We start from the raw sequence: 20687 nt of genomic DNA on the forward strand, positions 1-20687 counted from the left end.
ACAAACCACAGGGACAGGTGAAATTTATAATGCCTGTGTCTCTCATTCCCAAGAAAGCAAAAGGCCAGTCACAAATTCACCTGAGGTTTAAGATTAGTGTTTATTGAGTACCTATCACATGCCAGGCAATATCTAAGTGTTTACATATGTTAGCTAATTTATTCCAATTTAAGCTGCACAACTTTAGGAAGTAGGTGTTATGCCCATTTTCTAGAAGAAACTTCCTGGAGCGGTTAGGGGAGTTGCTCCTCTAAGCTTGAGGTCCCACAGATGATCTGGGATTCAAACCTAGATCTGTCTAATAACACAGTTGGTGCTAGTTTCCCTGCACTTGGCCATCTAAACAGCCTCTCGCTGCAAGGCAGTCTTCTTGGGAAGTCTGGGGAACACCAGGTGAAAACACTTTTTTCTGGTCATGAACAGTTTCCCTGCTTCTAGGCTCCTTTAGCTCTGGGAGGCAATGGAGGGTGATGGGTTAATACCTCCTCCCTCATCCCAAGAAATTAACTTTTCTGGGTAACTTTTGCCCTTGACAAGTCACACCCAAAGGGTCTCACCTTTTCTCTCTTTTGTGAAGGAAAATTGTTGCTTTCCTATTCTGTTAACAGCTATGAGAGATGATTTTCTGAGGCCAGGAACTTAAGGGAATGACATAGGCAGTCTAAAAATAGGGCAGTCTGGGGCCCAGACAATGTTAGGGTCATGGACAAATTCAGCTAAGAGAGATTTAAGGGAACATCTTAAGAACCCTCAAATCCATAAGTACATTGGGCCTTATCTGTTGACTAAATCAATACAAGTATAGCTACTGGTATGTAGAGAGGGGACTCCTTTGAAATTAAAGAAAGCTACTTTTACTAAAAAATATACAAAGCTATGGACAGTCCAGATTCTTTGCTTAACCCTTGAGAAAACAGGGTCCCAAAGAGTGGAATGACTTGCTGGAGTTCACCCAGCCAGCTGGTGCAACTGACCAAAGCCCACAGCTGTCGGTCCTTGTGCTCTTTGCTACTGTGAAGTGGTGTGCCTGCAGCTGTGCTGGGTACCTTGGAATATACTGAGAGACGCGTGTGTGAAAAAGATGGTGAGCATAGCTTTATTTTGGAGTTTGTTTGGAAAGACAGTGAGGAGAGCTTGGACCATGATTCTCAAATTCTGATTCCCAGCTCCAGGTTGCTGTGTGAATGTCCACTCACATTCAAACAATCTGGCTCAGTGATGGATGTAGGCTTGCTGCTGTTTTCATGCCAAGTGTTCCAGCCCTTCCTGCTTCCCTGCCTTTGGTCTCCCTCAGGCCCAGAAGAAGCCGCGAGGGAGGCACATGACAAGCTTGAAGATGCTTTTATTGAGAAGGAGAGGGACTGAACAGATTCTTGACAAGCCTAGGCATAAATGCTCCAGGTTTGGGAAAGAGATAAAATAAATAGGTGGTTACTGGGGAGACTCCAACACAGCCAGAATTGGCACTGTTTGCTTCAGCCTCTGGGCCTGTCCATTGTTTTCGCTGTGTGAGCTGGGGCGTGGGGTTTGCTGCAAACTGGGATCCAGAAGAGGAATTCTCGGGGCTCTAATGGGTATCAGATCTGCCATCTTGCATCAGCAGGGCCTGGTTCTTGGAGGTGTCTAAGCTGGTGCCTAAGGGCTTATCTGAGGAAAGAAAAAGATTCAGATGAGGCTGGTGGCAGGTGAGGGATCTGCAGAGCTTATGCCACCAATAAGCTTGGAGCCTCAAGGTAAGCCTGAATGCATGAAGCTAAGCCCCTGGGGGAATATCCTGTGCCCAGCACCCGCCACACTCAGTTCTGCCCCAGGGCTGGGCCAGCAGGCTTGTCAACTTCGCACTCTCTCTCACCCAGGAGCACCAGACAGTCCCAATGGGTGTCAGGACCCCCAGGTGTCCTCACCCCCAGCATCCTTCTGACAGCCTCCAGCCGGGACAGGATTCGTGGGGCCTCCTGTGGACATAGCATCTGTAGCTCCCCAGGTCTCATGTGAAGTAGCTGGCTCCCCGTCAGGGACCCAAGTGTCCTCACCGTGCTGTGAAAAAACGGCAAAAGCCATCAGTGGTGCGCTGGAAGCACTCTAGGCCTGAGCATTTGGGTAGAAAAGGGGCTCTTTGGGCTTGGAGGTTGGAGTTACAGAAAAATTCATGGAGTAGGCTGTCTGGGAGTGAAGGAGTAAAGTCAGCATTTGGCTTCAGCCAATTTCAGAACTTCCAGGCTTGAAAGAAGTGCTCTGGGAGAGAATCTTCTGGCTGGGGAGGGGCGACTGAGCTGGCAGCTGGGGTTCTTCCTGAGTCCACTCCCCTGATCCTTGCTGCCTTTGCCACAGCAGGGTTCCCCACTTAATCTCTAATCTAGGCTTGAACACGCCTCTGCTCTGTCCTCTAACTCAGCAGAGACAGTGCTGGATCGGGGTCATGTACAATGTAGGCCAGGTTGTATGTTCTGGGTCTCTGGGTTTCCTTGGTTAGCCCTTTATTAAAGTTTCTCCCTCCACATCCGGTAGGGCCAGGCACTCACACAACAGAGAAGTTCTCTGCCTGCAGCCAGGCTGTGACCTCTTCAGGCCTCGAGCTAAGTCGAAGCATTGGAACCTAGAATCAGGGGGAACCAGGGGTCAGAGTCCATCTCATCTCACAGTCAACCACAGCCCCTAACATCTGGGTCCCTTCTCTAGGTTCCCATCAAATCACTTCTCTTACTCTGTGGCTTTCTGGTCTGGCGGGGAGCTGGTCTTATTCTCTGCTCTGGCCCCATGATAAAGTTGGCACACACTAAGCATGCAATAATACAGTCTAAATCAAACCAAGACTATCTCCTCCACTTGCCCCTGAATCCTCCTCACCCCCACCTCCAACTTAGGGCTCTGGATAGTCCAGGCTGGGTAGTACCCGAGAGGGTGACCGGTTCTGGGTCCCAGAGGTCCCCGACTGCAGGGGCTCCAGGATGTTGCTGGGAATGTAGCCGCTCTGTCCTGCTTCGTTCTTCACCAGCCACCACCGCTTGCTATGGTCCAGAACCTGCCAAGAGTCACCACCTCAGTCCCCTGAGCCTCTGTCCAGCCAGCCTGCCCTCCCCACACAAGGCTTTCTCCCTCCGGCCCTTTCCTACCCTCCTTCTCCCTCTCTAGGCCACCCACCTTGGCAGCCCCCTCCCTGGACCACCCACCCTTGGCTGCCTGTAGCTCCCACTAACCACCACCTCCTTTTCTAGCCTCTGGCCCAAGCCTCACCTCCAGCTCTTCTCCCTGGACCACAGTCAGTTCCCGTGGGTTCCTAGCTTCAAACTCATACAAGACTTGCATTTTCAGGGCTGACTGGACAGGTTTGGGGCTGGAGGGTCTGGAGTTGGGGTCCCCAGGCTGAGGGTCATCGTTGTGTGTCTTCTCCTGAGGAAAGTGTGAGGTGCTCCCTAACCTATGACTTCCCCTCCTAAGAAACAGAGTCAGGATGGCTGGAGAATGGGGCCTCAGAAATTGAGCCTATGTCCCAGCCCTGAGAGTCCCCCCGGGTATCTCCTGCCTGCAGTCTGATGGTGACTTTTGGGTTTCTTTAGAGTTTGCTGGCAGGTCAATGTTAGGTGGGGCTTGGAGTGGGGCTTTCTGCCGGCAGGAGGGGTCTGAAATGTCATTGATTTCTGAAGACATTTCCGGGAGTGGAATTTTCTACATCTGAGCTCTGCCCTAAGCACTTTATACTTGAGTTTGGGAGATCAGAAACATGTGTGGGTAGTCTCATGAGAAGAAGCTATGGGAGCCTAGGAGGGTAGAACACTGATTTTCCCCCAAGGTAGGAGAGGGATGTCCTTGTACATGTTTGTCTGGCTAAAAGAGACCCTGTTGGCTCTCTTGAAATATAGAGAGCCAGAGATCCAAAGGAACAGCCCTGTCCCTCCCTCCCCAGGACCACACGGTCCCTACTTAGCCCAAAGCATACCGAAGGGAAACAGGGGCCTGGTATCCTAAGGGTGCCTGTAAGGGACAGAACAGAGAGTGAGTAAGAGCAGGAGGCAGCCAGCCTGGTGGGAGGGAGCTGGAGTATCTGACCACAGGCATAAGCAGCTCACACACAGCTGCCTCCTGTCCCTTTTCCTGTCTCCCCCAGTATACAGATACAGGTGCCCACATGAACCCACCCACCCACCACTTGGAGATGGGGCCTCAGAAATTGAGCCTATGTCCCAGCCCTGAGAGTCTCCCCAAATATATCCTGTTTGTAGTCTGGTGGTGACTTTTGGGTTTCCATGGAATTTGCTGGCTTGCCAGTGTTAGGTCACACTAGTTGTGTGACCATGGTTTGGATGGGGAGGGCAGAAATTAGCCAGGGACTAGGGCTGTGGGTAGGGCTCTGTGCCAAGCTCCCCTTACTTGGCTGGAGGGCTCAGGAAGTTGCCAGTCATCTGAAAATATGGGTTGGTAGGGCAGCGGCTCATCGCCTGTCCAGTCGGCCCTGAAGAGAGAAACAAAGCTGAGTTCACATCCACTCTGTGAACTCTGATGCCAGGCTGTGGGATGTGAAGAGGGAGGGGATGACAGGGCCTAGCCTCAGGAATCTTTTGGCTAATAGGTGACATGGTCCATGTGCACAGATGAAAGGCCCCGACACCCACAAAGGAGCAAACAGCTAAGCCTGGACACATCCCACAGAGCAGGTGTCTGGGGGCCAGCCTCACCTCTGCCCGTGAGGTAAAGATACACCACCTCCGTAAGAACATGATGGACGCTTCATTGCCCTGATTGGGCGTTTGGATTGAAGTAGTGGAACTACAAGAGCTTTTGGGCTGGTCAACACCCCAGGGGGCTTGTGCAGTATTTTTCTAGGCTGTTTTTAGTTTCCTGGCAGCAGATCTTTTTCTTTCTAGCTAAATTGTTTGTGGATTTCCACCTTGTGAGTAGACTGCAGCTGAGCTGCTCCCGTTGACTTTGAGATGGGCTGGTCCTTGCCTCTCAGCCTCCCCCTCTCCCACTGCACAGGGCCCAGGAGGACCATGCTGTTTGTGGCCTTCAGGCTTGCCGTGCTTGGAATATTTTCCTCTTGTCTGTCCAGGGAATGCCCATTCATTTCCTTGAAGAAGTTCCCTTCCTTGCTTCACTGGGGCAGAAGTAAATATTCTGCTGAACTTGGTACATCCCTGGGTTATTGCTCTTCTCACACTGCATTGCTCATGATTCTTTTCTCTTTGTTTCTTACTATATATAGATCTCCTTGGGGGCTGTACCCCTAGTACAGTGGCTGATACACAGGAGGCAGCTATTAAGTGTTTATTCAATGGGAACAAAGGAAAGATTCCCTCGTCTGAATCTTTTTAATTGGTTCCTTCTGTGCCTTAGAAACATGCTTGGGTCTTGACCCTAATACTACTCCTTATAAGCTGTCATCCTATTACTTTCTTCTTACCAAGTTTTTTGAGAATATGCCTATATCCTCTGCCTATATATTCTTATCTCTGTTTCTTTCATTATTCCTGCAACCTGGTTTCTACTTCTGCCATTACTTTATTGAAACTAGTCCATTTAAAATCCTGATTGCCAAATCCAATGGCCTTGTATGGTCTCTGTTCTTCTGGATGACCACAACATTCAGTGTTACTTATAGCTTTGGGTCAATTTGCCAAAAATCAAGTTATCTAAATAGAATTTGCCTGAAATTGAACTCTTTTGAGGGTTTTTACATATCTTTAGGTATTCTATTTTCTATGTTTCTTTCATTTATTTCTGGTTATGTTAAGAAATTAGAAAACATCTAAGGGCACATCTGACTTAATATTACATTTAGAAGTATTTATCAATTGTACATCATTTTATGAACACTGAAGTTGTTTTGCATCTTTGTGGGTATTTGAAAAATTATATGTGCTAATCTGTTTTTATAAGGACTGAAATTATAGAAGTAAGGCTGGGTTTTGAAATACAAAATAGTGTGTTCGACATGATTATTCAATGTTAAAGTGGCTGAATGAAGGAATTTGAGGCCCTCTTATTTGAGTCTATTGTAGAACCTCTGTTTTCCTCTCCTGCTAGTGCTAGACAGATACCAGAGCTATTCCCACGGACAGTGAGAGCCCAGCACAGCCCCAAGAGCTGTGAGACTGGCTTATTCAGGTACTCTTAGTCCCAGGGTTTTGGACAAGGGAACACTGGTATGAGATGGGAGGTCCAGAACTGATAAGTAATTTCATTTTAGTGACTGCACAGAGGGTGCATAAAAATAGATTGTTATGGGTGGAAACAACCCACGTGTCCATCAACAGATGAATGAATAAACAAAATGTGTCATATTCATAACAACGGGGTGTTATTCAGCTATAAAGAGGAAGGCAGTTCTGATAGATACTACAACATGGAAGAATCGTGAAGACATTATTTTAAGTGAAACAAGCCACATACGGCAGGATGAATATTGTCTGATTTCACTTATATGAGGTTCCTAGAACAGGCAACATATTTCTCATAGAGACAGAAAGTAGAATAGAGGTTTCCAAGGGCTGAGGAGTGGGTAATGGGGAATTATTATTTAATGGGTACAGAATTTCTATTTGGGATGATGAAAAAGTTCTTAAAGTACTGTAGATAATGGTGTTGGTAGCACACATTGTTAATGAATGTAATGCCACTGAATCAGACACTTAAAATGGTTGAAATGATAAAAATGGTTAATTTCATGCTATGTATATTATACCATAATAAAAAATAGATAGTTTTGAACTATAATTCATGTCTTCAGACAAACTGGACACAAAATTTTGTAAATGGGGCTGAATTGAAAAGAACTGGTCATGGTGGGGTGCGGTGGCTCATGCCTGTAATCTCAGCACTTTGGGAAGCTGAGGTGAGCGGATCCCTTGAGCTCAGGAGTTCAAGACCAGCCTGGGCAACATGGCGAAACCCCATCTCTATAAAAAAATACAAAAAATAGACAGACATGGTGGTGGCACACAGGTGGCACACTGTGGTCCTAGCTATTCAAGAAGGTGAGGTAGGAGGATTGCTGGAGCCAGGAGGTGGAGGCTGCAGTGAGATGAGATCATCACGCCACTGCACTCCAGCCTGAGTGGCAGAGTGAGATCTTGCCTCAAACAAAGTAAAAGTGGTTATTAGGCAAATAACTCCAAGGAAAGATTCATGTCCCTGTTGGCTTTTCTGCTTTTCTAAAGCCTTTTCTCTTGGTTTTCATCCCTCTGCTCTTCAGGTTCTCCTTAACTCTTCTGCCTTCTTAACCCTTTTTGCATTCGCCATGTAGAAGTTTGCCAAGGCCCTTGCCTCTTCTTTCATGGAATAGAACAAACTATGCTTGTCAAGGTACGTTCAGGGGCTCCCTCTGGAGTGCTCCCCAGTAGCTGTGCCTCCAGCCATCACTTCCGTGCATCCCCTCTCAGCTGCCCAGCCACCAGGCCTCTGCGGAATGTTCCAAGGATGCCTCAGATCAGCGTGCCCAAGCTGGTTCCTCCCACTCCCCTGGCTCTCATCCGTTTGGCTTTTTGTTTTGTTTTGTTTTTTGAGATGGAGTTTCCCTTCTGTTGCCCAGGCTGGAGTGCAGCGGGGCGATCTCAGCTCACTGCAACCTCCGCCTCCTGGGTTCAAGTGATTCCCCTGCCTCAGCCTCCCAAGTAGCTGGGTTTACAAGCATGCACCACTACACCCAGCTAATTTTGTATATTTGGTAGAGACGGGGTTTCACCATGTTGGCCAGGATGGTCTCGAACTCCTGACCTCAGGTGATCCGCCCACCTCAGCCTCCCAGAGTGCTGGGATTACAGGCATGAGCCACCGCACTGGCCTCCTTTGGCTTTTTTGTCCAGCTGCCCATCTCACAGTTACCCCTGCAGGGAGTATCTCTTTCTTTCTTAACCCCTGGCTCATTGGTTGCCAAGTCTTACTGATACTACATTTGCAGCATCTCTTACGTCAGTAATTCTTAAATTTGGGGCTGGATTGAGACAAAGTTTTCACTTTGTCCTTGACAAAAATGAGAAAATATTTTAGTAGAAGGTTGCCATCTCCCTTTTCTTGGGAAAAACTGTTCTTTTTTCTGAGATAACATGTTTCAGTAGTGGGTGATGGCAAATGTGCACTTTTCTTTTGTTAATAAACTGTTTGCACTTAGCCAAATAAGAAGTTGGGAGCTCTGTGTAGAGTCCCCCGAGTAGCTCTGAAATGTTTCTGGTTTGTGGCAACGTAGAGCCTGGCCACCTCTGATGTCCTGCCTGATGCCTCCATGCCCGACCCCCAATTCAGTTCAGGCCTTGTCTTCACTCACCGGCTAGTGGTCCAGGCCAGGCCCAACCCCATCCAAAGATTACTCTCAGGTGGGCTTAGACAGGACTGTAGCAGGTTGATGGCTTTAGGGGTGAGGAGGGGTGAGATCACTTGGGCTGCTAGGCCAGCCTCAGGGCACTTGGCCAGGATCTAGGGGAGAGATGGAAAATGTCAGGAAGCCTAGGCTCCCACAGGGCCCAGTGTGGGTGGGAAAGGCCCAGAGTCCCTGGCTTCCCACTTTTGCAATCGTAGGATGTTAATTCCTGCAAGTGTCCCCATCTGCCTTGGGCCTGCTGCTCCTTCCTGTCTCCCTTGGAGCCTTGGCGTCCTTGGCTCTGACCCCAGCCCATCTGGTTCCACCCTGGCCCCTGCTCCCCCGTCCCCCTCCACCAGCCTCCTTTCCTCCCTCTACTCCTTCTTGACTTCAGCCTGTCCCTCTTCACCACCCTGTCCTCCCTTGACTCACGAAGTTCAGGGATTTGAAGAGAATGTGCACGAGCTCAGGGGCACTTGTCTCCTGCAGCCAGGTGGCCAGCCTTCCCTGGGGACACAGGGCAATGCCTGTCACCACCCTTCACCCCACCCCATCTTCACCAGGGCACCATAATTGTTTTATGCCTTGGCTAGAAGGCTGGCACTTCCCACAAGTCCCAAGAGAGGAGGGGAGGTTCTAGGGGGAGTAGATGGAGAAGAAAAAGGCTTGGGATGGTTGAGTCCAGACAGCAGAGGATTAGTGGGGAGGAAGGGGAAGAGGAGAGGCCTGGTGAAGTTGTGGGGAGCCACCTACCAGGAGGTTGAAGCTGTACTTGATTTTCTGGAAGCAGTCAATGTACTGTGCCTGGGTGAGACCTGGGAGAAGGGGCAAGGCAGTGGGCCACAGATCACCCCAAGACACCCTTCTTCCTCTCTCCTGGCCCTCAGTACTCACCTCCCTGGTCCTTGCTTTTTTTCCCAAATTTCTTCTTCTTCCTGCTGGTCTTTGCCTGGACCTTCTCCAGCTTTCCCATGAACAGCTCAATGTCCCTTAGGACATGGTTCAGCACTTCCTGGGCCCCAAACAACGCATGGCCTTGAATGGGCAGTTGGGCCTGCTCTAGAACTCCCAACATGCCTCCCGCACCCCTCCCCACCACAAGCCCCAGCCTCAGGCCGGGCCTGGAGTATAAACAAGCTTCTCTGGCCTCCTGGCCCAGGCCCTGGCCATCCTGGGACCCTGGCCTCCTAGAAAAAGAGGGAGGGTTGGTGTCCTTCCTTTTCCCAGGCCCAGAAAGCCTCAGCAAGCTCAAGACCACCTGCAGTTACCTCGTCCCTCTCTGGGTCCTCGGGGGAAGAGGGCCGCCTTGGAGGAGGCGGAGTAAAGACACTTGGTTCTCGGGCACTGGGATAGTGTGGCAGGGGCCTTGGGGATGGCGGGAGGCCTGCAATGTAAGGGGACCATTCATCTAGATCTTAGATATTTGACTTTTTATCGAAACTTTCTCCTCCACCTGCCCCCAGGCCTCAAACTTACTGTGCTCTAGGGTCCTCTGGTGGGGCTGTTCTGGAGGGAGTCCCCGCTCCAGAGAGAGTGCCTGCTCCAGAGGGAGTGGCCTTTCCATAGGAGGCCCCCTCCATCTGTCCTGGCCTGGGTGAAGGCCTCCAAGTTGGGGTCTGCTGAGGACATGGTAGGGGCCACATCTTTGACAAGGTTCTTGGGAGAGAGGCCCTCCCCACACTTCTGCTCCAGGACCCAGGGGCACCACCACCTCTCTCCAGGAGTCCTACTGCCTGCTCCCTGGTCTCCTTCTGGACCCACCCCTGACTCCACCCTGCCTCATCTGCCTACCCTCTGGGCCCTCTCGGGTCCTATCTCAGTCTCTGAGGACAATCTCTAGTGCCCCCTGGGCCCAGCTCCTTCCCTATGCCCACCTCTGTCCCGGCTCCTCCTCAGTCCAGGCCCAGGTTGGTTGGGCCACAACCTTCTGGGTCCCCCAAGATATGGGGTCAGGGTCTGGCCCTCGAGGCTGAGCTGGGAGGCCCCATAGGTGGGCTGGGCCGAGGCTGCCTACCTTTGCTCCAGCTCTTCCTCCAGAGCCTTCTGCAAGCTGGTCCTCAGTCGCTCTGCCTGGGAAGCAGCAGTCAGGCAGGCTAAGTGTGTGTGTGTGTGTGTGTGTGTGTGTGTGTGTGTGTGTGGTGGGGTGATAGTCGATGAACCCCACCCCTGACCAATCACCCCTGACCACTCACCCCCACTTCCTGGCACTGGAAGAGCAGAGTGCTGGTGCCTGGCAGGCCTGGCTCCTGCACGGTGATGGACAGGATGGAGTTGTAGGAACATGTGTTGAGCGCCACATTCATGGCCTGGATGCTGTTCAGGCGGTAAGAGTCCAGCTCCTCCTGGGCCAGGTGGAGAGGTCAATTGTGAGGCCACCAAGAGCCAGGTGTGGCTTCTGGGAGCTCCTGACCAGCTCGTCCTAGCCCTTTGGTGACTTGGGGCTGGGGTGTCATCTACCTGACTCTTGTGCCTCTGTCCCCTGTCTCTTCCTAGGCCTGGGTGTGTGTTGTATTTGGGGAGGGTGGCTGCCCTTTGGGGCATGGAGGGTGGAGTTCAAGAGCTAGTGTTTGCTTCCCCATAGCCCACGCTGGCTATGGCTGGGTTTTCTGGGAGGGCTGACCTTGGTCTCAATGTCCAGCAGCTGCAGCCAGCCGTCCCTGACCTGAAGGATCAAGTCTTGGCTCCACACCCGGCCCTGCGCATCCATCTCGAACAGCTTCTGCAAGGCATCCTTGGGCCCCTGGACTCTCTGACTCCCCAGCTTGCATGTCATCAAGTGCTGCAGGGAGAGGGGCAGGACTGGGAGAAAGCTCAGAGAGGGGGACCACAGGCATGCTGGGTAGAGAAAAGCAGAAGAGGAAGAAGACGTGTCCTCGGCCCCCTTGAGGTGGGAGGTTCTAGGCATCAGATAAAGCAACTTTCCAGGGCCAATGTGAGGGCCGGTGTCGAAGCACTGGGGCCAGGGATGGGGGCTCCAAGTCTGAGTCTGAGGGGCTGCAGGAGGGGTTTGAGGACTCTAGAGGAAGGACAGGCATGGCCTTTACTAGTCCAGGCCAGGTGAGGCAGCTGGGTGGTGGTGGATGTGCGATCCAGCCACCCAACAAATAGCTCCTCTGGAGGGGATACAGGACCCTCAGATTCTGTCCCTGGCTTCCTTTGTTCCCTTTGGGAACTCAGTCTCAGCCCAGTCTTCCTCCTCACTCACCCAGAATTCCTGTCTCTTTCTCCATGGTTCATGCCTGGAGACATCCATTGTGATCTCAGTCTCTGCTCAAGTCCTTGCCTACTGCTAGGCTGACCATTCAGGAGCTTTTTGCTGTTATCCAGTTTCCTTTGGGAGCCCCTCCCTTCTCCCAGTCAAACATTGCCTTCACAAGGCCCCTTCCACCCAGGCTTCTTGTGAGGGGGAGATGCAGCCTGCCTCCTGCCCCTTGACCCCCACCCCTGCCCAGGGCCCAGCTCCTCTCCCTGTGTTCACACTACCAGCATGTTCAGGGGACCCTGGCATCGTGAGCAAACTCCATCCTCCTGAACATGTCTCCTCTTGCTCTGCCTGCTGGGCCTAAAGTAAGCCTGTTCTCAACCTTCACTTTACAGAGAAGCTGAGTCCTCCTGGCCTCTCCTCAGCTGGCTGTGGGAGCCCTGCCTCTGCTGCCCTGTGGGACCTCCAGACCATCTCCCCAGCTCCCTCCCTGCTTGTTCTTCACTGGAGTCCTAACAGTGGAGCTCTTCTACCCCAGAGCTCCAGCCTGACCCTGTGCCTGCTCTCCCCACCACACCCTTATAGCCTGTGCTTCGCCTTCACCTTGGTGTCGACAGCCCTTCAGGCACCTAAATCTTGCAGTGCCTGCGTCATCCTCCCTGGCAGAGCCAGAGACTCCTTTCTAGCCTTGGAGCAGCCTTGGAGCTGCTCACACTCACCCTGGAGGCTTGGGCCCACGTGGCTCCCCTCTCCAACAGTGGCCATCTCAATCCTCCACAGGGCCCAAAGACCTCACACACTCCCGCCTCCAGCCATGCAAGGTCTTGGGCAATGGAGCAGTGCCCTGGGGACTCGGGCAGCAGGGAGTTGGGAGACAGGTGAGGGTAGGTGGGTGGGTGGTTGCGAGTGCTTCCTATCCCATCCTGCTGCTACTTCTTCCTGTCTGGGGACAGGACACCCACCCGCTCAACCTCCAGCCAGGCCTGCTTTGCCCACTCCGACCACCCCTCCTACTCCCTGACACTGAGCAGATGCTCTGGCAGGCTGCTGGATCTGAATCCATGGGACATGGTTGGGACAGGCTGTTGGCTTCCAGGGCAGGGACTTGTGTGAGGTGTCCATGTTCTGGCAGGGCAGTGGGCACACAGGAACACTTGGGTTTAGTTGGACACTGCCCAGGGCTGCAGAAGTACTCACCTCCACCCTGTGCTGCAGGAGGGTGGGCTCTGTGGTGAGGTTCTGGGAGTACTCCTTCCGGTGCACTACAGGGGCACAGAGCAAGGGGTGGGAAGCAGGCAGAAGAGCGAGGTGAGACTCAGGCAACTGCTGGGGGCAGTTGTTGTGAGGAAGAGGGAGTGGAGGATGGGACGTTCAGGGGGCTCAGTGGGAGGGCAGGGGAGAGGGGCCTGCCAGGAGCTTACAGTAAATGGCTCTGCTGCTGGGCCTTGACATGTTGACGCTGCTGAGGACAGCTCCCTAGAACCCAAAGTGAACCAGAGGCAGCCTTCAGAGCTGGGGAAAGGGGAACCAGGCACAGCAGGGCAGGACAGTTGCTATTGCTCTGACTGGAGGCCTCTGGGACCAGACCCAAAGCCCCTGGCTCCAGGGGCCCTTTCCAGAGCCATCTGCAGCCAGTGTCCTCCACTGAGGAGCCCTCTGTCTTGGCTGGGCCTGGAGGCCCCAGGCTGAGGGAAGGGAGGGCCAGGGAGGCCACAGCATGGCTGGGCCCCAGGGAAGGCTCAGACCTCCCATTGTTTGGCCAATAAAGCTCATGCCAAGGAGCCCAGGAAACCTGGATAGATAGGGACCTGCGTTCAGATCCTGTCTTAGGCCTGGGTATGAAAGATGCTGAGGGTTCTGTAGCTGACTCTGCCAAAGTAGGCCCTCTTGTTCAACCCTGTTACAGTTCTGCAAACTGAGAGGACACTGATGCTGGCTCTTCAGCTGTAGACCCTCTGGGAAGACTGCATGCATGCGTGTGTGTACTTACGATGGCACTGCAGGACTCGCCAGTGAGCTGACCTCCACGAGTGTCTCCCCAGGCCTCCTGGCTCTTTGCTTTTTGTACTCTGTATCCTCTGCCCAGGTCCTCTCCTGGCCCCAACCCTTTAAATTCCAGCTGTGCTGGAATGCTGCACTGGACCTTGTACATATCTCTCCAGCAACGATAGTCATATCAGCCACCACGGTGCTGTGAGCCTGGTGCCAAGCCCCTTACCAGCATCCTATCAGTTCCTCCTCACTGCCGTCCACTTACTTGGTGCCGTGTGCCTAGCACTGTTTTAACAGCTTTATCTTCAGTCACTCTAATCCTCAAAACAACCTCACAAGGCATGTACTGGTATTGTCCCCATTTACCATATGAGGACTCTGAGGCTCAAAGATGGTAACAGGCCTGAGGTCACAAATGAGTGCTTAATAGAGAGCAAACCCAGATCTGTCTGATTGCAAGCTTCATGTTTTAATGGTTTGTAAACATGCCTCTGCCACTGGGCTGTGCGCAGTCACGGAGGAAGTCTAGAGAACATACATGTTGAAATGGAGTGGAATTAAATGTGGTGTGTGTGTGCCGGCTGGGAGTGGAGTTAGTCTGTGCAGGTCAAGGGTATGTGTTAATCTGAATGAGGTTTGTGGATATCCACAGGTCCTCATGGTACACCTCAGTTGTGCAGAGATACTGGAATACCCCGGGTAACATGTAAGAGAGCAACCCACACCCTTGTTTATTAGGACTGTTGTGAAAATGACGTAGGATCTGATAAGATGACTCAGTGTTGAAGGAAATAAGCTGCCAGTGAACAATAAAGGGAATGTGGAAGGGACGGCTGGATCTCTGGTTTCCTTGTTTGAGAGGACCGCTTTTCTCTCCAGGGGTAAGGCTGGGCTAGAAGCCTGCTCCCCTTTCCCAGCCTCCCCCAACCCCCATTGTAACACTTCCTGCTTCTCCATGCTCTCCATGCAGAAGAGGAAGTGAGGTCTGGCCCTGGTCAGCCCCACTCCCCACTCCCTCAGCACCAGGGTGGGCCCTGTAGGGCCCTGTGGGTAGGTAGGTCAAGGTGGGGAACAGCTGCCTCCAAAGATTCCCTACCCCAGGAAGGGAAGAGGGGGCTGGCTTGGCCTGCCTTGCCCCTTAGGGGTAGGGGAGCTGTGACAGCCCAGTTTCCCCCTTTAAGCCCTAGATGTAGGGGTTTGGAGCAGGGAAGGCCATCACCTCACAGACCCTGGGGCAAGCATCCCAGAGGTCCTTCCGGAACCTGGACCTTGCTCTGCTTTCCAGCCCACCAGCCAGCTGCTGAGTCCCAAGCCCCTCCTCGGGCTTGATCCCCTGGGCTGCAGCTGGGAACAGGCTGGAGACTTGGCCTGGGAAGCCACTAAGTTGCCCCCACCTGCCCTGGGATCCCCTGTGACTGGGCTGGGCCCCGATCTTACCTGGGGGCCAGGCCCTTACCTGGGTGCCAGTGAAGACCAGGTGCCTGGTTCTCCCAGGAGGCTGGTCTTGGAGCAGGTGGTCCGGTGCTGGTGGCAGAAGGACAGCAGCTTCTCTGCTAGTGGCCACAGGCAGAGCCTGCCTTTGATGAGGTTACAGAGGCAACCACGCCTGTGTTCTTTGGACTCTGGCGGGTGGGGAGGCCTCCTGGCCACTAACCACTCAACATCAACCTGGACCTGCGGCAGTGTCTGTGCTGACAGGTGTCCCCAGCTTAGCTAGAGGCTACTGCTTCCCTGTTTCCCCACTTCTAGCCTTGGGGTGTGGCCCCCTCTTCCCTCTGCCTTTTGCGTGCCTACTCTGGGGAACAGATCAGCATCAGGCATGGGCCTGGGACCAGAAGGAGAGAGTATGCATGGCCCAGAGTCTGGGTTCTGTGGTGAGGGCACAGGCTGGCAGGAGGTGGACTCCAGGCTTGGGGGAAGCTGTGGGCTGGTGTGTGTGCTGTGCCTGTGCATGGGTGGCACCCATAGATGTGTGATCCTGTGTGCCTGGGTGGTGCCTGTGAGCAAGACATGGATCTTTTCAGAGAAGATGGGAACTGGGGCACAGAGCCACATGGGGCATTACATGGAGGACTTAGATTCCCTCCGGCAGGGCCCTCATTCTGTCCCTACTGCTGTCCCTTCCAGCAGGAGCCCCTGTACCAGCCCATTCTTGCTCTTCTACTCTCTTTCCTTCTCTACCCCATCTTGTGCCCAGACCCCTGGTGGATGCCTGGCCGGCTTCAGCAAAGATGGGAAACAGAGACCTGCGTCTATCTGTAGTCATGAACCTACCCACTTCCTGCACTTCATGGTATTGAAAACTCTTTTTTGGCACTCAGGGTGGGCCAGGCTCCCACACCCTCTGGGAACTCACAGTCTAACCAGTGAGGCCAGGTGTAAACAGAAAGCAGGGAGCAGGGCAGGAGGGGAGGCAGGGGCAGGGGATTGTCGGTGAGCCTTGGACTGTTGTGAGCAGAGTGCAGGGCCCCAGTGCCGGGCCCTGTGATGGAGTGTGCTGTGGAGTCTGAGGGCTGGAGCACTCCCGTCTTTAGCTTCCCTGGAACTATCCCAGGAGATCTCAGCCTTCTCTCCCATCACCACCCAACCAATGCTGCCCTGGATGGCCTGGAGTCCACAGGTCAGTTCCTAGGGAGATGCCTTCCCTGCCTGGGCTGTGTGTGTCCCTGGGAGAGTCCAGCAGGTAGCCAGCTGCTGGGGCGCAGGGATCAGGTGCCTGTGAGGCTGGCACCCAGCCATGGCCCCATGGGAAGCAGTCCTGGGGTTCTGTTCCCTGGGTCTCCATCTCGTGGCCCTTCACTTTCTTTTGGGATACATAGCCTGTACCCTGGTTGCCTCCCCCAGCTCCATGAAGGCCACAGTCATATTTCACCCCAGCCCTAGCTTGGGGTTCAGGCAACACCTCATTTCTGCCCAGCTCAGGCCAGGCCTGTCCTTCCCACAGGCCCCTCCTCAAGTCAGTGTGAGCACAGCAGGGACTCCCATGGGGGCCCTGGGTCAGGATGGGCAGGGGCATAAAAACAATGAGTGGCATTCGCAGCATTTCGCTGTCTGCAGTGCCCTTTAGGGATGCCCCTGGGAGCAGTGTGGGTCTCCTCAGACAGAAACACTTTGTGGCCTGGGTGGGTCTGGGGCCTGGGGCCAGGTATTGGGGACTTCTGCTTCTGTGGAGCCCCCTCAGGGAACAGGGAGAGGCCAAGCTTCCCATACCTGGGGACTTGGGGCCATAACTAAAGCTTCTGCACAAAGCTCTGGGTGCCACAGCAGTTCTTCTGCAAAGGAGTTCCAGCGGAGGCACCAGGAAGCAGGACTCGAAGCGCATATCCTTGAAATTGTGGGGTTAAAAGGCTGTGGGACCACATTCGTTCATTCATTACACAGCTTCCTGTAGAATTGAGGGCTTTCTGCCTGCTAGGTACGGTGAGAGGTGCTAGGATCCCTCTGGAGGGCTTACAGACACCTTGGAATTCAAGCTAGTTCATTATTTCTCAGCAAACAATCTCCCCTCTCATGCTCCTATCTCAGGGAAGGCACCAGCCACCAGCCATGTGTTCCAGCAGGGAGCTGGAGTCCTCCCTGAGTCCTCCCTCAATCCTCACACCCGATGGACTACCCTTCCTAGCAGACCCAGCTCTGTGGTAAGCCCTAAGGGTCCCCCCTCCTCTCCACCCCACTGCGACTGTCTTCCTCAGACCCCATCACACCTTCTATCTTTGACCCTGTGGCAGTCTCCTCACCCACGCCCTCGCCTCACTCTTTTCTCATTGATCCTTCCCGGTGGCTGGTAGGGAAGCTTTCTTAACTGGAGATTTGATTGTCCACTCCTCTGCCTAAAACCCCTCACTGACTTCCCACTGCTCACAGGACAAAATCTAAACTCCTTCTCAGGGCAGTTAAAGTCCTTGATGAACTCATGTCTCCTGCTTCTGAGTCTGGCCTTATCTTCCCCCCAACTCCCTGCCCCTTGTACTTTATACTCAGCTTGGGGCATGGCTTGTAATTCCTTGAAGAGTCACGCCCTGGTACCTGGCTAGCCACTGTTCTGTGTCTGGAATGCCCTGGGGGAAACATTATGCCTTTATGTCTCCAGTAAGCCTCCTTCAGTAGCCTTCCACTGCCCAGAGCTGGTGGAGCTGGCCCGTGGCTTCCAGACGCCTTGTACATGAGTCCCTCTGTTACTGCATGTATCACATTGAAGGGGATACCCCCATGAGACTAAGGTCCCTGTGGGGAAAAGAAAGAGAGATCAGACTGTTACTGTGTCTATGTAGAAAAGGAAGACAAAAGAAACTCCATTTTGATCTGTACAAAGAAAAACTGTTCTGTTTTGAGATGCCATTAATCTGTAAATTTAGCCCCAACCCTGTGCTCACAGAAACATGTGCCGTATTGAATCAAGGTTTAAGGGATTTACAGCTGTGCCTTGTTAACAATATGTCTGCAGACAGTATGCTTGGTAAAAGTCATCGCCATTCTCCATTCTCTATTAACCAGGGACACAATTCTCTGCGGAAGGCCGCAGAGACCTCTGCCCAAGAAAGCCTGAGTATTGTCCAAGGTTTCCCCCCTCTGAGACAGCCTGAGATATGGCCTTGTGGGAAGGGAAAGACCTAACCATCCCTCAGCCCGACACCCGTAAAGGGTCTGTACTGAGGAGAATTCGTAAAAGAGGAAGGCCTTTTTGCAGTTGAGATAAGAGGAAGGTCTCTGTTTCCCGCATGCCCCTGGGAACAGAATGTCTCGGTGTAAAGCCGAAGTCGTTCTATTCTGAGATAGGAGAAAACCGCCCTGTAGCTGGAGGCGAGATATGCTGGCAGCAATACTGCTTGGTTACTCTTTGCTACACTGAGATGTTTGGGTAAAGAGAAACATAAATCTAGCCTACGTGAACATCTGGGCACAGTACCTTCCCTTGAACTTATTTGTGACACAGATTCCTTTATTCACATGTTTTCCTGCTGACCTTCTCCCTACCATCACCCTGTTCATTCTACTCTTCTGCTGCGCTCCCCTTGCCGAGATAGTGAAAATAGTAATCAATAAATACTGAGGAAACTTGGAGACCCCCGCCGGTGCAGGTCCTCACATGCTGAATGTGCGGGTTCCCTGGGCCCACTGTTCTTTCTCTATACTTTGTCTCTGTGTCTTATTTCTTTTCTCAGTCTCTCATCCCACCTGATGAGAAATACCCACAGGTGTGGAGGGACAGGCCCCCTTCAGGTCCCTGAGGACCCAGATTGTTTTCTGCCACTGTCTAGAGGAGAGAAGGCCTTGTAAACACATGCACTGTAGTATGCAGGCAGAAAGAACCCTACTCGGCTTGGGGGTGTCAGGAAGGACTTCTCAGATGAGGGAATGCAAGGGCTGGCCCTTCAAGGACACACAGGAGTTCAGCCAAGAAGTGGGCTGGGAATTGCAGGCAGAGGGACTGCAGTCCTACTGGATGAAGCAGCCTGGGGAGAAGATGGGTATGGCGTAAACTGTGTGTATGCACGTGTGTGTGTGCGTGTACACGTGTGTGTGCGTGTACATGTGTGTGTAGAAGGGAGGTGGTGGCAGATGACAGCATATGTATGCCCTCATCACCTGGTGGTGAGTAGAGCCATTGAATGGTTTTGCACGGAGAAGCAACAAGAAGGCTGCTGGGTCTTCTGTCTTCTGGAAGACCCTGCTGCTTGCTGGTTCTCAACATATACAGAGAAAGGCTTCTGTGGGGTGGGGCGTCGGATGGACCCAGGTGCACAGGCTTTAGGTTAAGGGGCCAAGGAACCCCTCCCACCACCCTGGCCTGGGCCAGGAAGCAGGGTGGGTTCCTTGGAAGCTCCAGAGCAGGCCCTGGTCAGAGCTGGGAAACTCTGGAGGGCTCTGGCGAAAAGAGCTCCGTGTTCATGGATGACCATGCAGGAGGTAGGGCAGGGCTCTGGCATTCAGAGGTAAATGGTTGCCGCCTCACCCGCAGAACCAGACCCCAGAGCAGGGTCCAGCCAGAACCTCTTGCTGGTGGACTACGTGGATGAGGCACAGCCTCAATGTCAATCAGGGGCTGATTGACAACCCATCTTCTCCCCAGGCTGCTTCATCCAGTAGGACTGCAATCCCTCTGCCTGCAATTCCTTGCCCACTTCACCCCTTGACTGAACTCCTGTGTGTCCTTTAAGGGCCAGTCCTTGCATTCCCTGAGTCATGGTGGTCCTATCCAGGGACTGACACCTGGCCCTGGGGCTGCTGGGGAATCACAGAGACAGCCCCCATCCCTGCCCCTGCTTTCCCCAGCCCTGGCACTGGGTAAGTGGCTTCTATGAGCCAGATGGAGAAATAAACAAGAGAGATGATGTCCTCCCCTCTGGAGCTAACGTGCCGAGGTAGAAGAAACAAATGCATCTGAAGATAATCAGGGTCCTGACAAGTGACACAAGAGAAATAAAGAGAGTGAAGTGGACGACGGCATGGGGGTGGGTGTTTTGGAAGCATGATGTCGAAGAAGGCTTCTCTGAGGAGGGGAGCTTCAAGCTGAGCCAGGGATGGGAAGGAGCCTGGGAGAGGAGACCATCTATGTAAAGGGCTTGCAGCTGGGAAGGAACGAGCTGGCAGAGAGGTGACCGAGATGGGGTGGACAGGGCCAGAGCACACAGGGCTCTGTAGACCATGGCCAGGAGCCTGGCTTTTATTCCAAGGCCAGTTGGAAGACACGGAGGGGTTTTAAGCAGAGGAGTGGCATGATTGGATTTGTGTTCTAGTCACAACTCTGGCTGGAGTGGGGAGAATGGGCTGTGGTGGGAGTGGGGACAGACTCAGGGAGACCACAAGCAGCTGCTGCAGGGAGGGCGGTGGGGCTTGGACACAGCAGGGCCGTGAGGATGGAGACTTCGGTTGCAGGTGGAACGGACAGGACATGCTATGGATTAGAATGGGGGTTGAGAGGGGAAAGAGGACCTATTAGGACCCAGGTTTTTGGCTTGGACAACCGGGTGGGTTATGGTGACATCTGGTGAGATGGAGAAACCGAAGACGAAAGGGATTGGGAGGCAATTGGAGATGAAGAGTTTCTGTTCCATTCTGCACGGCCTTAGTTTGAGAGGCGTTTTGGGCCTCTGGGTGGAAGTAGCAGGAAGGCCAGGGCAGGTGTGAGTCAGAAGCTCAGCAGAGTGGGATGACCACCTGCAGGCATTCAGAAGCATGTAGAGAAAGATGATTCAATGATGC

General features: G+C 53.1%; 1 protein-coding gene across 4 annotated transcripts; it reads right to left on the reverse strand.

The window, feature by feature from the left end:
- Positions 1 to 1324: 1324 nt before the first annotated feature.
- Positions 1325 to 15146, reverse strand: EPS8L3 (EPS8 like 3). Of its 4 annotated transcripts, none has more exons than XM_025380406.1 (19): positions 14941 to 15146; positions 12914 to 12968; positions 12690 to 12754; positions 10911 to 11069; positions 10483 to 10632; positions 10305 to 10360; positions 9767 to 9906; positions 9559 to 9674; positions 9185 to 9302; positions 9044 to 9105; positions 8723 to 8797; positions 8258 to 8406; positions 4369 to 4450; positions 3938 to 3972; positions 3235 to 3343; positions 2894 to 3022; positions 2523 to 2596; positions 1905 to 2037; positions 1325 to 1647 (listed from the first exon to the last, which is right to left on the reverse strand). In XM_025380406.1, the coding sequence occupies exons 2-19, from the start codon at positions 12942 to 12944 to the stop codon at positions 1636 to 1638; spliced, it is 1695 nt and encodes a 564-aa protein (XP_025236191.1). In that variant the 5' UTR covers positions 12945 to 12968; positions 14941 to 15146; the 3' UTR covers positions 1325 to 1635. The 4 variants fall into 4 exon arrangements, with proteins under 4 accessions (XP_025236191.1, XP_025236181.1, XP_025236176.1 ...); XM_025380396.1 differs by having other exon boundaries at positions 3235 to 3433; XM_025380391.1 differs by having other exon boundaries at positions 3235 to 3433; positions 9767 to 9909.
- Between the last annotated feature and the right edge of the window lie 5541 nt (positions 15147 to 20687).

Source organism: Theropithecus gelada, chromosome 1, assembly GCF_003255815.1.
Source record: "Theropithecus gelada isolate Dixy chromosome 1, Tgel_1.0, whole genome shotgun sequence".
Taxonomy (NCBI): Eukaryota; Metazoa; Chordata; class Mammalia; order Primates; family Cercopithecidae; genus Theropithecus; species Theropithecus gelada.